Raw genomic sequence first — 12,634 nt, forward strand, 5'->3', positions numbered from 1 at the left:
CAGGGAAAAAAAGTATTGAATGCATGAAGAAAGGGAAGTGCTGCAAAAAGGCATGGAAAGCCAAGACACCAGATGGAAAGCAACCCTGCCCTAGTCAGTGCAAATTAATATCAGCTGGTTCAGTCTCAACTGGTGGCCTATAAATGGAATCAGCATGTACAATTGTTTCACAGAAAACAATAAGTAATGCACTCAACTGCCATAGCCTGTATGAATGCTCACCACTCAAGACTCCATTGCTGAAGAAAAAGCATGGTGAAGCTTGTTTAAAGTTTGCTGCACAACATTTAGACAAGCCTGTGAAATACTGGGAGAATATAGTCTGGTCAGATGAGACCAAAATTGAACTCTTTGGATGCCATAATACGCACCATGTTTGGAGGTCAAATGGCACTGCACATCACCCATAAACACCCCCATACCAACAGTTAAGTTTGGAGGTGTGAACATCATGGCGTGGGGCTGTTTTTCAGCATACGGTACTGGCAAACTTCATTTCATTGAAGGAAGGATGAATGGAAAAATGTATCAAGACATTCTTGATAAAAATCTGCTGCCATCTACCAGGATGATGAACATGAAACGAGGGTGGACATTTCAGCAAGGCAATGATCCCAAACACAAAGCCATGGAAACTCTCAATTGGTTTCAAAGAAAGAAAATAAAACTGCTAGAGTGGCCTAGCCAATCACCTGACTTGAATCCAATAGAAAATCTATGGAAAGAACTAAAGATCAGAGTTCATAGAAGAGGCCCATGGAACCTTCAAGAATTGTTTGTGTGGAAGAATGGACCAAAATCACACCTGAGCAATGCATGTGACTAGTTTCTCCATACGGGAGACGTCTTGAAGCTGTCATTACCAACAAAGGATTTTGTTTGAAGTATTAAATACATTTCAGTTGGTGTGTTCAATACTTTTTCCCTGTGTCATTCTATTTTATTACACATGATTTCATTTCTGAACTTATTTTTTTTGGTTTCTTTGTATGTATGGATTGCATGGGTTGTTACCAACATGTGGTAAAAATTCCAATACCACCTTTAGAAATGTATTTACCTAGAAAAATGGTGACATGTTCAATACTTACCGTATTTATCAGCATACAGTATAACACGCACCGGCATATAAAACGCACCCCAAGTTTAGGAGGGAATTTTAATGAAAAAAACTTTTAGGAGTGAAGTTTAAGGAAAAATAACTTTCATTTAAATGCCCATCAATGCAGCCTTATGAGTGTCCATCTGCAGCCTTGCCCATCATTGCAGAATGATCAGTGTCCATCTGCAGCCTTGCCTATCATTGCAGAATGATCAGTGTCCATCTGCAGCCTTGCCTATCATTGCAGAATGATCAGTGTCCATCTGCATCCTTGCCCAAGTGTCCATCTGCATCCTTGCCCAAGTGTCCATCTGCAGCCTTGCCCAAGTGTCATTTGCAACCTTTCCCAAGTGTCATTTGCAGCCCTCCCCAAGTGTCATCTGCAGCCTTGCCCAAGTGTCATCTGCAGCCTTGCCCAAGTGTCATCTGCAGCCTTGCCCAAGTGTCATCTGCAGCCTTGCCCAAGTGTCATTTGCAGCCCCGCCCAAGTGTCATTTGCAGCCTTGCCCAAGTGTCATCTGCAGCCTTGCCCAAGTGTCATTTGCAGCCCCGCCCAAATGTCATCTGCAGCCTTGCCCAAGTGTCATCTGCAGCATGATTGTTAAATTACCGCTGCCGAGATAGACAGAGCCGGATGTCCTGTGTACTCAGCTCCTCTCGTCTCGCAGTCCTGCCCCTTGGCCCGTCTCCTATGATGGACATAACACAGGTCCAATGGCAGGACTGGGCATGATTGCGAGCGGAGCCGAGCCTAACCGAGTACACAGTACACTCGGCTCGGTCTATTTCGGCGGCGCACGGTCCCTCCTTCCCCTCAGAGGCAGCAGTTTGGTGTATAACACACACTCACGAATTTCCCCTGCCCACTATATAGATATATATATATAAATGCACAAATGTTTTACCTTTCATTTTTATTTTAACCTGAATGGGTTGTTTTTTATAAGTTGAGGGTTCACTTATGTTTTAAAGGCCAGGCATAGCAATTTTTGTGTTTTTTAATCTTTAATTCGCACATGAAAACTCCCCACTCCATCAGAAACATTCTATGATCAACATAAGTTCTGGTGGTGTGCCTCCACTTCTTCCCTCTGTTGTGCCATTCACAAAGCAGAACCACATGGCTGCATGGTGGAAGAGATGGTCCATGGCTGAGTAGACATAAACAAAGTTGGTTCTCAGGCTGGAGAAAACCATTTCCAGTTACACCAGTGTGTAATTCAAAGTATTTGTACAGCAGCTTATGTTTTGGAACAACAAGGTCAAAATAGGTTTAGTTTTCAGATAATACCTATGACAGTCATCCTTGTAGCCGATGGAAAAATTATGAGAATGGGACAATTTTAGTAATAAAACGTAGAAAAATGATGTTGTTATAAATCTGATTATTCCTTTTATTGTTTATTTTTCAGGCAAAGCTGGCATTCCAGAAGGAAATGATTAAGCCCTTAACCCCGACCTTCCTTTCATCGCCTCTGGCAGCTGCTGTAACTTCTACAATTTCATTACCGCCTCGACCCCACAACTCACTATTTCCGGGGACGGGCTTAGCGCCTGCATTTCTAAGACCAGCCCATGGCGCTATCCGTGCCACCACAGCCTCCATACTATTTGCACCATATTAGCTGCAAAAAAGAAAATAACAGCAAATGGGAAACAAAAGGACTATAATTTTCAGCTACATAAAGACTCTTTGCACTGTCGTTGCTCCTCTTAAAAAAAAAAAAAGAAGGGCCATCTTTAAAAATCATAATCGGAGAGCACACAGTTTCAGCCATTTTTTGCCATTAGCAAAAGCTCAGTGAACACAATCACTGAAACGCGTATAGTCTGTGTTGTGAAACGCAAGCTCTTTCTAAGCTCACCTAGGTTTGTTTTTGCAGCCTTGTCTGTGATCCCTTTTTTTTTTTCATCAGAGTACAGAAAATGTGTTATTATTATTATAATTATTTTTTTGTCCTGGCAGACTTGAAAATGGGGTTCTTCCTAGTCCTTTGGTGTAAATACTTGTTTGGAATCCAAATGTCCTTCTTGAGGTGTAGAATACATAAACTAAAATAAAAAAAAAAAAAGTTAAAGTGCTTTATTGTGGACAACACCAAATCCATGGCTACTATAAAGTATTATTCTCTGTGATCAATTTGTAGAGTCCACATGGGGATGTTTAGTATTGTTCTATATCCAAGTAATGTTGTGTCTTGTTTAGCGCTAGAATGTAGATGGTGTTTAACCAGTGGGAGGCAATTCAGCTTTGATACATTTTTTTTTCTCATTTTGTTCCCGTTTTGATAGGTGATTCAAACTAGAAAAGCCATATTACATTATATTGTCCTAAAGAGAGATTGTTATTTTGTTGCTTTTCTCATAAAACTTCTAGAATATTGTCAAATATCTCAAAATATACAGAAAATATTTATACCCACAAAGAGAGTTGATAGAAAATGTCTCTTTGAGTGGAAAAGTAATATAATATAAAGTTTGGTGAGTTCATAAAGTATTTTCTGTTTTAAGGCTGTTTTTCTTTGTTATATTAAAGGTCACGTTATTTTGTGGCCCTCTAATGCAATAATGTACAGAGTATAAAATATTTATATGAATATCCATCTTTTTTAATTTTTAGAAGCTAATTACAGCGCTGGCATTTTTTCTGAAAATGTGTTAAAGAGGATGCAGACAGGAATTTTGAATTATTTGGTTGTCGCAGCACATTAAACAATGGAGCACAAAAGAGAGCCTTTTCAAGCACATTCATTTAGAGCATTTTTTTTTCTGCATTCATTAATGGTTTCAGTCTCTGTGTACTTTTTTTTTAATGTACCTTTACAATAAAAGACCTTGAAAAGAAGTTGGTGTCTGCATGTTTTTGTACTGTAACATTTGTTGGGAGTTGTTCATTAAAATGTCCACTAGGTGGCAGCACAGCTATCCCAATTTGTACTACCGAACTGAAGGAATATATCTTTTTGAAAGTTAGACAAACCATGCTGATGCATTGCAAGCTTTAGATAAAAGACAGTATTACATTGATTATTTATTTGAATGTGTATTTTAAAGATGGTAATTATTTTCATAAATATGCAGCTTTGATGTAATGCCTATTTTATAGAAGACAAAAAAAAACATTACATACATGCTGCAGTCTGTCACTAGCATTAACATAACATTTTTTTTTCTGAGCCCCCCATATCATAGTGTTACTACCTGTTGATCGTCTGTGTAGATGTAGTATTTTTCATGTTCTGTAAAAGAATGACAACACTGTGTGCTCTGCAGTGAAATCTGCACATCAGTGCTGTCACTCTGTGGACATTGTAGCCTTAAATGAAATGTAGTTTAAATGGACTTTATGTGACAAACATTGATTCGAACACATTTTAAGCAGTTAAAGAAAAAGGCTTTTTTGCTTTTAGTAAAAAAAAAAAAAAAAAACAAACAAACAAAAAAAAACCCCCACTATTGTTTGTTATTAATGGCACAGCATCACAGATTGTGCATTAGCATGCATTGCAATAGCAGACGGTAAAACATGCGTGCTGCATGGGCCTATGCCATTATAAGCAACCCCTTGGCAGAAGCTGTCTACTATGGCCTCCAAAAGGAAAACATTTACTATCTCGGCACCAACCATAAAGTTTGATTATCATAAAATATTAATTTATTACATATAAAATCATAAATCACAACATTAATTTCTCAAAACGATAAAGGAAAGTCAATACAGCAAGGAAATATGCAATTAGCGGACCTCCAGCTGTTGCAGAACTACAAGTCCCATGAGGCATTGCAAGACTCTGACAGCCACAAGCATGCAAGCATGACACCCAGAGGCATGATGGGACTTGTAGTTTTGCAACAGCTGGAGGTGTGCTAATTGCATATCCCTGCAATACAGCAATACAATACTTGTAGACTTCCAGACTGATTACTGGTTAAAGAATATGTTCACAGGTTTATACAGTCCTCCACAGTTTCACAATCATAAGACCGCTTCTTCAGGAGGATAAATCTGTAAGATAAATGGTATAGATCAACAATCATCAGAAATATATAAATCTCATATAGTATATCAGACAATGTATATGATGAGTACAAAACAGCAAAAAAACAATAAATAGGCATAACTACTTACCAATGACTCTATGGCCAACCAAATACACCAGCCACCAAAAGTTCCCCCCGTGCAGACATGAGGGATTTATGCAGAGGGTGATTAATCTGGGTAAAAAAAAAAATATATATATATACGGGTATGTAGGAGGAAAGACAAGAAGGAGAGGAAGGGGGAGCGCAGCGCGCACCGTGTAGGTCAAATGGGCAGGGAGCCCAAAACCACAATGGTGCAAGCATGGGGCGGCCTGTCATAGATGGACCACACCTGCCAGGGAGGTCACATGCCTGCCAATACAGGGAAAAGGTAGTGACTCAATGGGCCAGGCAAAGAGTCATTAGAACTGCCTAAATATAAATATTGCTTATAGTTGTGATCTGTGATTGGCTAAGCTAATCGCTTGGTACAGGTGGCCAGGTACCATGTGATTGCTTTGGGCCAATCACAGATCACACCAGTAAGCAAGCTGCTCATGAATGGAAAGCCATTTGTGACAGGTTAATTACATTGTCATCATGTGATCGTTATGACCAATCATAGCGATCACGTTACCCGTTTACTGAATACTAGTAACAGTAATTTGCTGTGTCCAATGGACACAGCGGTAACAGGAGAAGCACGCTGCGTGCCCGAGCAGGTGCGCTACATGCTCCTAACCTGGAAAAGGCTCAATTACTTATTACTTACTTATATACACATGATTGAGCCTACCCGTGCCGCCCCACCTTTTAAAGTTTAGTTGATTATTTTGGTTTGTGCAAATTGTTTGATATTATGGATAATTATGAATTCTTTTTAACCTGCTAGAAAAGCAAGTACTGATGAAAAACAAACATCCTAACTTCCTAAAATCATGTGGTTTAATGGGGAGTGGTAGTAGCCAAGTATGTGTGTTTTTATGATAGCGGTTTAACCCCTTTCAGACCACACCACGTACATTTACTGTAGCAGGGCAACCCGGGTGCGCAAAATCACGTACCCGTATGTGATTTAGGGGGTGTGCGCCAATGAGCGGGTCCGGCGGCCGCGATGGCCACAGCGACCCCCTGATCATTCCCAGGAAAGACGAAGCAGCGATGTGCCGATGTAAACAAAGCACACCACTGATCTGTCAGGGAGGAAAAGTGATAGATCGTGTTTCAGCTAATCTGAATCACAATCTCTTTTTTCCTCCAGTGAATCCACACCCCCCCCCACAGTTAGAAACACCTCTCAGGGAACACATTTAACCCCTTGATCGCCCCCTAGTGTTAACCCCTTCCCTGCCAGTGTCAGTTATACAGGGATCAGTATATTTTGTTTAGCACTGATCACTGTATTGGTGTCACTGGTCCCCAAAAATTGTCACTTAGTGTCAGATTTGTCGGCCGCAATGTCACAGTCCCGCTAAAAATCGCTGCCATTACCAGTGAATAAATAAATAAATACATACATAAATAAAAGTCCCTGAGGCTGGGTTCACACTATCTTTGCATGTGTCTCACAGCAGGGATACGGTGCATCCCCATTCACCATTTCAGGTCCGATTTCAGTCTGAATTTTTGGCTGAATTCGGACCAGAAACGGACCAAAAGACGCACAGGGCTCATGTTCAAATTTGCACCGGACCCACAGCGGAGATATGTGAACTGGCTTTATAGAGAGCCGATCAAAATCTCCTGCTTTTTCGAATTGGATGCGGAAAATCCGCATACAATTCGCAATAGTGTGAACGCAGCCTCAATCTATACCATAGTTTGTAGAAACTATAACTTTTGCGCAAACCAATCAATATACGCTTATTGGGATTTTTACCAAAAATATGTAGCAGAATACATATTGGCCTAAATTGGTGAAGACATTTTTTTTCTTAAATTTTTTTTCTTTGGATATGTATTATAGCAGAAAGTAAAAAATATTGTGTTTTTTTTTGTTTATAGCGCAAAAAATAAAAACTGCAGAGGTGATCAAATACCACCAAAAGAAAGCTCTATTTGTGTGAAAAAAAGGATATTCATTTTATTTGGGTACAGCGTCGCACGACCGCACAATTGTCAGTTAAAGCGACGTAGTGCCGTATTGCAAAAAATGGCCTGGTCATGAAGGGGGTAAAACCTTTCCGGGGCTGAAGTGGTTAACCACTTGATCTCCAGAAAATTTTACCCCCTTCATGACCAGGCCATTTTTTGCTATTCAGCACTGTGCTACTTTAACTGATAATTGCGCAGTCATGCAATGCTGTACCCAAACGAAATTTATATAATTTTTTTTACATAGATAGAGCTTTCTTTTGGTGGTATTTGATCACCACTGAGTTTTTTATTTTTAGCGATATAAGCGAAAAAATGCAGAAAATTTTGAAAGAAAAAAAACAATATTTTTTACTTTCTGCCATAAAACATATCCAATGAAAAATTCAAAAAAATTTAATTTCTTTATAAATTTTGGCCGAAATGTATTCTGCTACATGTTTTTTGATAAAAAAAATCCCAATAAGTGTTTATTGATTGGTTTTCGTGAAAGTTATAGCGCCTACAATTTATGGTGTATATACAGTATCTCACAAAAGTAAGTACACCCCTCACATTTTTGTAAATATTTTATTCTATCTTTTCATGTGACAACACTGAAGAAATGACACTTTGCTACAATGTAAAGTAGTGAGTGTACAGCTTGTATAACAGTGTAAATTTGCTGTCCTCACAAAATAACTCAACACACAGCCATTAATGTCTAAACTGCTGGCAACAAAAGTGAGTACACCCCTAAGTGAAAATGTCCAAATCGGGCCCAATTAGCCATTTTCCCTCCCCGGTGTCATGTGACTCGTTAGTGTTACAAGGTCTCAGGTGTGAATGGGGAGCAGGTGTGTTAAATTTGGTGTTATTGCTCTCATGGATTACTGGAACCATGTCCTGTGGTCTGATGAGACCAAGATAAACTTATTTGGTTCAGATGGTGTCAAGCGTGTGTGGCGGCAACCAGGTGAGTACAAAGACAAGTGTGTCTTGCCTACAGTCAAGCATGGTGGTGGGAGTGTCATGGTCTGGGGCTGCATGAGTGCTGCCGACACTGGGGAACTACAGTTCATTGAGGGAACCATGAATGCCAACATGTACTGTGACATACTGAAGCAGAACATGATCCCCTCCCCTCGGAGAGTGGGCCGCAGGGCAGTATTCCAACATAACAACCCCAAACACACCTCCAAGATGACCACTGCCTTGCTAAAGAAGCTGAGGGTAAAGGTGATGAACTGGCCAAGCATGTCTCCAGACCTAAACCCTATTGAGCATCTGTGGGACATCCTCAAACGGAAGGTGGAGGAGCGCAAGGTCTGCTAACATCCACCAGCTCTGTGATGTCGTCATGGAGGAGTGGAAGAGGACTCCAGTGGCAACCTGTGAAGCTCTGGTGAACTCCATGCCCAAAAGGGTTAAGGCAGTGCTGGAAAATATTGGTGGCCACACAAAATATTGACCCTTTGGGCCCAATTTGGACATTTTCACTTAGGGGTGTACTCACTTTTGTTGCCAACAGTTTAGACATTAATGGCTGTGTGTTGAGTTATTTTGAGGGGACAGCAAATTTACACTGTTATACAAGCTGTACACTCACTACTTTACATTGTAGCAAAGTGTCAATTCTTCAGTGTTGTCATATAAAAAGATAGAAGAAAATATTTACAAAAATGTGAGGTGTGTACTCACTTTTGTGAGATACGGTATACTGGAATATTTGTATTTTTTATGTTATGCTACTAATGACAGCGATCAGCAACTTATAACGGGACTGCGATACTGCGGCGGTAAATCTGACACTAACTGATGCTGGAGGGAACTGATTGCCACTGGCATTAATACAGTGATCGGTGATAATACTATACACTGTCACCATACCAATGACACTAGCTGGGAAGGGCTTCACATCTAGGGCGATGTGTAATGTGTGCACAGTGTGCTGCTTTTCACTAAGGATCTCTCAGTTTTGTTTTGCAGGGCTGAGAACTGACAGATTGCTCCCTTTGTTCAGAGCTCTGTGTTGTTTACCAACACAAGAGCTCTGGGCTGTGATTGCACACAGTCGATCAGCAGGTCCCAGCCAAGAATCATTGGCTGGGACTTGCTGACAGGCTCCTACTGTACAATCACAGTGGGGACCAGGCTGGGGGCGCGAGCCCTAAACCAGGAAGTAGGCAGAGATGTAGGGATAAGTCGCTTTGCCTACAGCCGCCGCTTGCCCGTATTACATTTTGGGCGGGCAGGTGTCAAGTGCTTTTTTGTAAAAAGCTTTGTAGAAAAAATTTATGATGAAATATAGTTTTGATTTTTCAGAAGCAAGTTCTTATTTCAAAGTCACAATACTGAAGACTGCTGGAATATAGGCCTAGGCTTCCGGGAATGGAACATTACACATCATTATGCTAACAGTAACATTATCTTTTTTAGTTCACATTTTACTTATTAAAAAGAAAAAAAAAAAAAAAAACAGAAAAAGCCACTCAGACAAGATATTTTGAAACTTATTCAAAGCCCACTATGTCGAAATTTTTCTAGTTTCAAAATAAGATTAACTGTTGATCCACTTTTGTGAAATTGATTTAATAAGAAACAATGTTCTACTAAACACCAATCTCAAGTTAACCATCCAGATGTCCCAGAATACACCCATATGAGCTACATACAACATTTGCTTTATACAACTCCTTCACAATAATGTACTAGTTGTGGGGCACCTTGAAAGAAGATGGATAAGATCTCCAGGCACCTGACCACAATAAGTAGAACCAGGATTATCCAGAAGGCCTGTTCTGTGAAGTGAATAAGCAGTTCTATATATCCTATGGACAATAAATAGCTGTGTTATTTGCAATACCTTTAATCACTAATCCTCTGGTATATTACCAATGTCTTGAGACCAATGTTCTCTGCATTTTGAATCATATTTGACCAATGGGACTCCAAATTGTGGCCCTCCAGTTGTTCAATAACTACAAATCCCATCATGCCTAGTCATGTCTGTGAATGTCAGAGTTTTACAATGCCTCATGGAATGTGTAGTTCCTCAACAGGTGGAGGGCCGTAGTTTGGAGATCCCTGAATTAGACCATTATACACCAAAGAAATAACATCCTTTGTACAGTTAGCTGTTGATATTTCCTCTATTATTGGTATTATACAACATAACATAGGACCATTATTTTTTTCTTGGGACCTAATTGTATGACACAATTGCAAATGTTGAAAAAAAACATTGCTTTGGTTAAGAAAATTCTTCTTGCAATTGCTGGAATTACTTTAATAAACTATTGTGATACAATTGCATAAACCATGCAATGTCTTTAACTTTGCATTAGTTGATACAAACATTTATCACAAATGGGTGTAAAATAAGTAAGTCCCTTTATCCCTAATACACCCTTCACCATTCTCCAAATTTTAACTATCAGTTGGAGAATGGGGATTCTGCACTGTTTATAAAAATCAGCTTTCTCCAAAGCCCTCAAAGAGTCCAAGTCTTGAGAGCTTTACAACTGTTATAGGGGATAAGTACCTTTACCCCAACCCACAAAATGCTGTACATGCACAGCTACATAGGAAAACCCATGAGATAGCTATTCTACCTTCATGAATTGGACATTGTAACATTTCTATACACAGTCAGGGCCGATGCTACCACTAGGCGAACTAGGCAACCGCCTAGGGCGCCCGGCCGCTGGTTTCCCTAATCCTTGTCTCGCCGCCGGTCTCCGCGTTATGTAAGTGTTTGGTGTGGGTGCGGTGCTGTATAATGCAGGGGATGCCACCCGGCGCCTCTGCAGTATGTTACATGTACTCAGGCAGGCGCTCCGTCCAACTGTAGTATCATTAGAAGCATAGCGCAGCACTGGGGGACATGTCCCGAGTCTCCCCACGGAACAGAAGTAAACACATCCCCTGCTTCTGCGCACCACTATGATTATATCAGTGACCTGTCTGTGTCTTTGGTCTCTTCCAGTACTGCCAGCTCTGCCCATACATGATTCAGTTTCTGAGAGTTGTATCCCGAGCCTAATCATGTGACTTCTAACCCCGCCCCCATGTCACTGTCATTTGCAGAGGCCAGCTCTCCCTCCCGGTGTTCTATCGCCTGTCCTGTACAGCGACAGCGCCACTCACGTGCAGACATGCTATAGCAGATCAGAGTAGTCAGTGCCTGGTGAGTGGTGACAGGTGGAGGCATCGAGGCTGGGTTTGTGCTGGACAGAGTCGTCGGATGCAGTCTGCAGAGCAGAACCCCAGTGAGTGAACTTGAAGTACACTGTATTACTGTATAGTGTCTTAGTGTGTATAGACTAGGGATGAGCTGAACACCCCCTGGTTCGGTTCGCACCAGAACCTGTGAACAGACCAAAAATTTGCACGAACGTTAGAACCCCGTTGACGTCTATGGGACTCGAACGTTCAAAATCAAAAGTGCTCATTTTAAAGGCTAATTTGCATGGTATTGTCCTAAAAAGGGCAGGGGACCCAGGGGACATGTATCAATGCAAAAAAAACTTTAAAAAACGCCCGTTTTTTGGGAACAGTGATTTTAATGATGCTTAAAGTAAAAAAAAAAAGTGAAATATTCCTTTAAATATCGTACCTGGGGAGTGTCTATAGTATGCCTGTAAAGTGGCGCGTTTTTCCCGTGCTTAGAACAGTCCCTCCACAAAATGTCATTTTTAAAGGAATAAAAGTCATTTAAAACTGCTTGCGGCTTTAATGTAATGTCGGGTCCTGGCAATGTGGATGAAAATCAGTGAGACAAACGGCATGGGTACCCCCCAGTCCATTACCAGGCCCTTTGGGTCTTGTATGGATATTAAGGGGAACCCCGCAGCCAAATTAAAAAAAGGAAAGGTGTGGGGCCCCCAGGCCCTATATACTCTGAACAGCAGTATACAGGCGGTGCAAACAAGACAGGGACTGTAGGTTTGTTGTTAAGTAGAATCTGTTTGTAATTTTGAACTGGTACATTTTTAACGTGTTTAGCTACAGCCAAAAAATCTATTTTAAGCTTTTTGGAAAACCTAGGGAAGGGTTATCACCCCTGTGACATTTGTTTTGCTGTCCGTTCGCCTCTTCAGAAGATTTCACCTCACTTTTTGTCCCAATGACAAATGTTTTTTGAAAATTTGGGGTTTTTTGTGAAACAAGGATTGGTGATAAAGCATCAGTGGAAAGGAGAAACGTTTTTCCCATATTAACTCTTACATGAGAGAATTTCCCTTCCTAGGGGTAGATTTCATCTCACTTCCTGTTGTCTCCTTCCGTTTGCAAGTAGGAGTCGTTTGTAAGTTGGATGTTTGAAAGTAGGGGCCTGCCCTATATACTCAGCAGAAATTTGGGCCTTAGGTGTTGTTGTGGCCACAACACTGTAAGCCATCACAGGGCCCTGCTGTGAAATATTAGATCAAGAAT

General features: G+C 40.7%; 1 protein-coding gene across 4 annotated transcripts in view; it reads left to right on the forward strand.

Moving 5' to 3' along the window:
• ZNF385B (zinc finger protein 385B) overlaps positions 1-3,931 on the forward strand; it is an 849,407-nt gene extending 845,476 nt beyond the window's left edge. For 2 of the 4 annotated variants that reach the window (XM_073633753.1, XM_073633754.1), the window contains one exon: positions 2,515-3,931. In XM_073633753.1, coding sequence (XP_073489854.1) covers positions 2,515-2,727 — 213 coding nt within the window. In that variant the 3' untranslated portion in view covers positions 2,728-3,931. The remainder of the gene's footprint in view (positions 1-2,514) is intronic. The other 2 variants (XM_073633757.1, XM_073633756.1) reach the window with 1 other exon arrangement.
• Positions 3,932-12,634: the final 8,703 nt, after the last annotated feature.

This window comes from Aquarana catesbeiana, linkage group LG06 (assembly GCF_042186555.1).
Source record: "Aquarana catesbeiana isolate 2022-GZ linkage group LG06, ASM4218655v1, whole genome shotgun sequence".
NCBI lineage: Eukaryota > Metazoa > Chordata > Amphibia > Anura > Ranidae > Aquarana > Aquarana catesbeiana.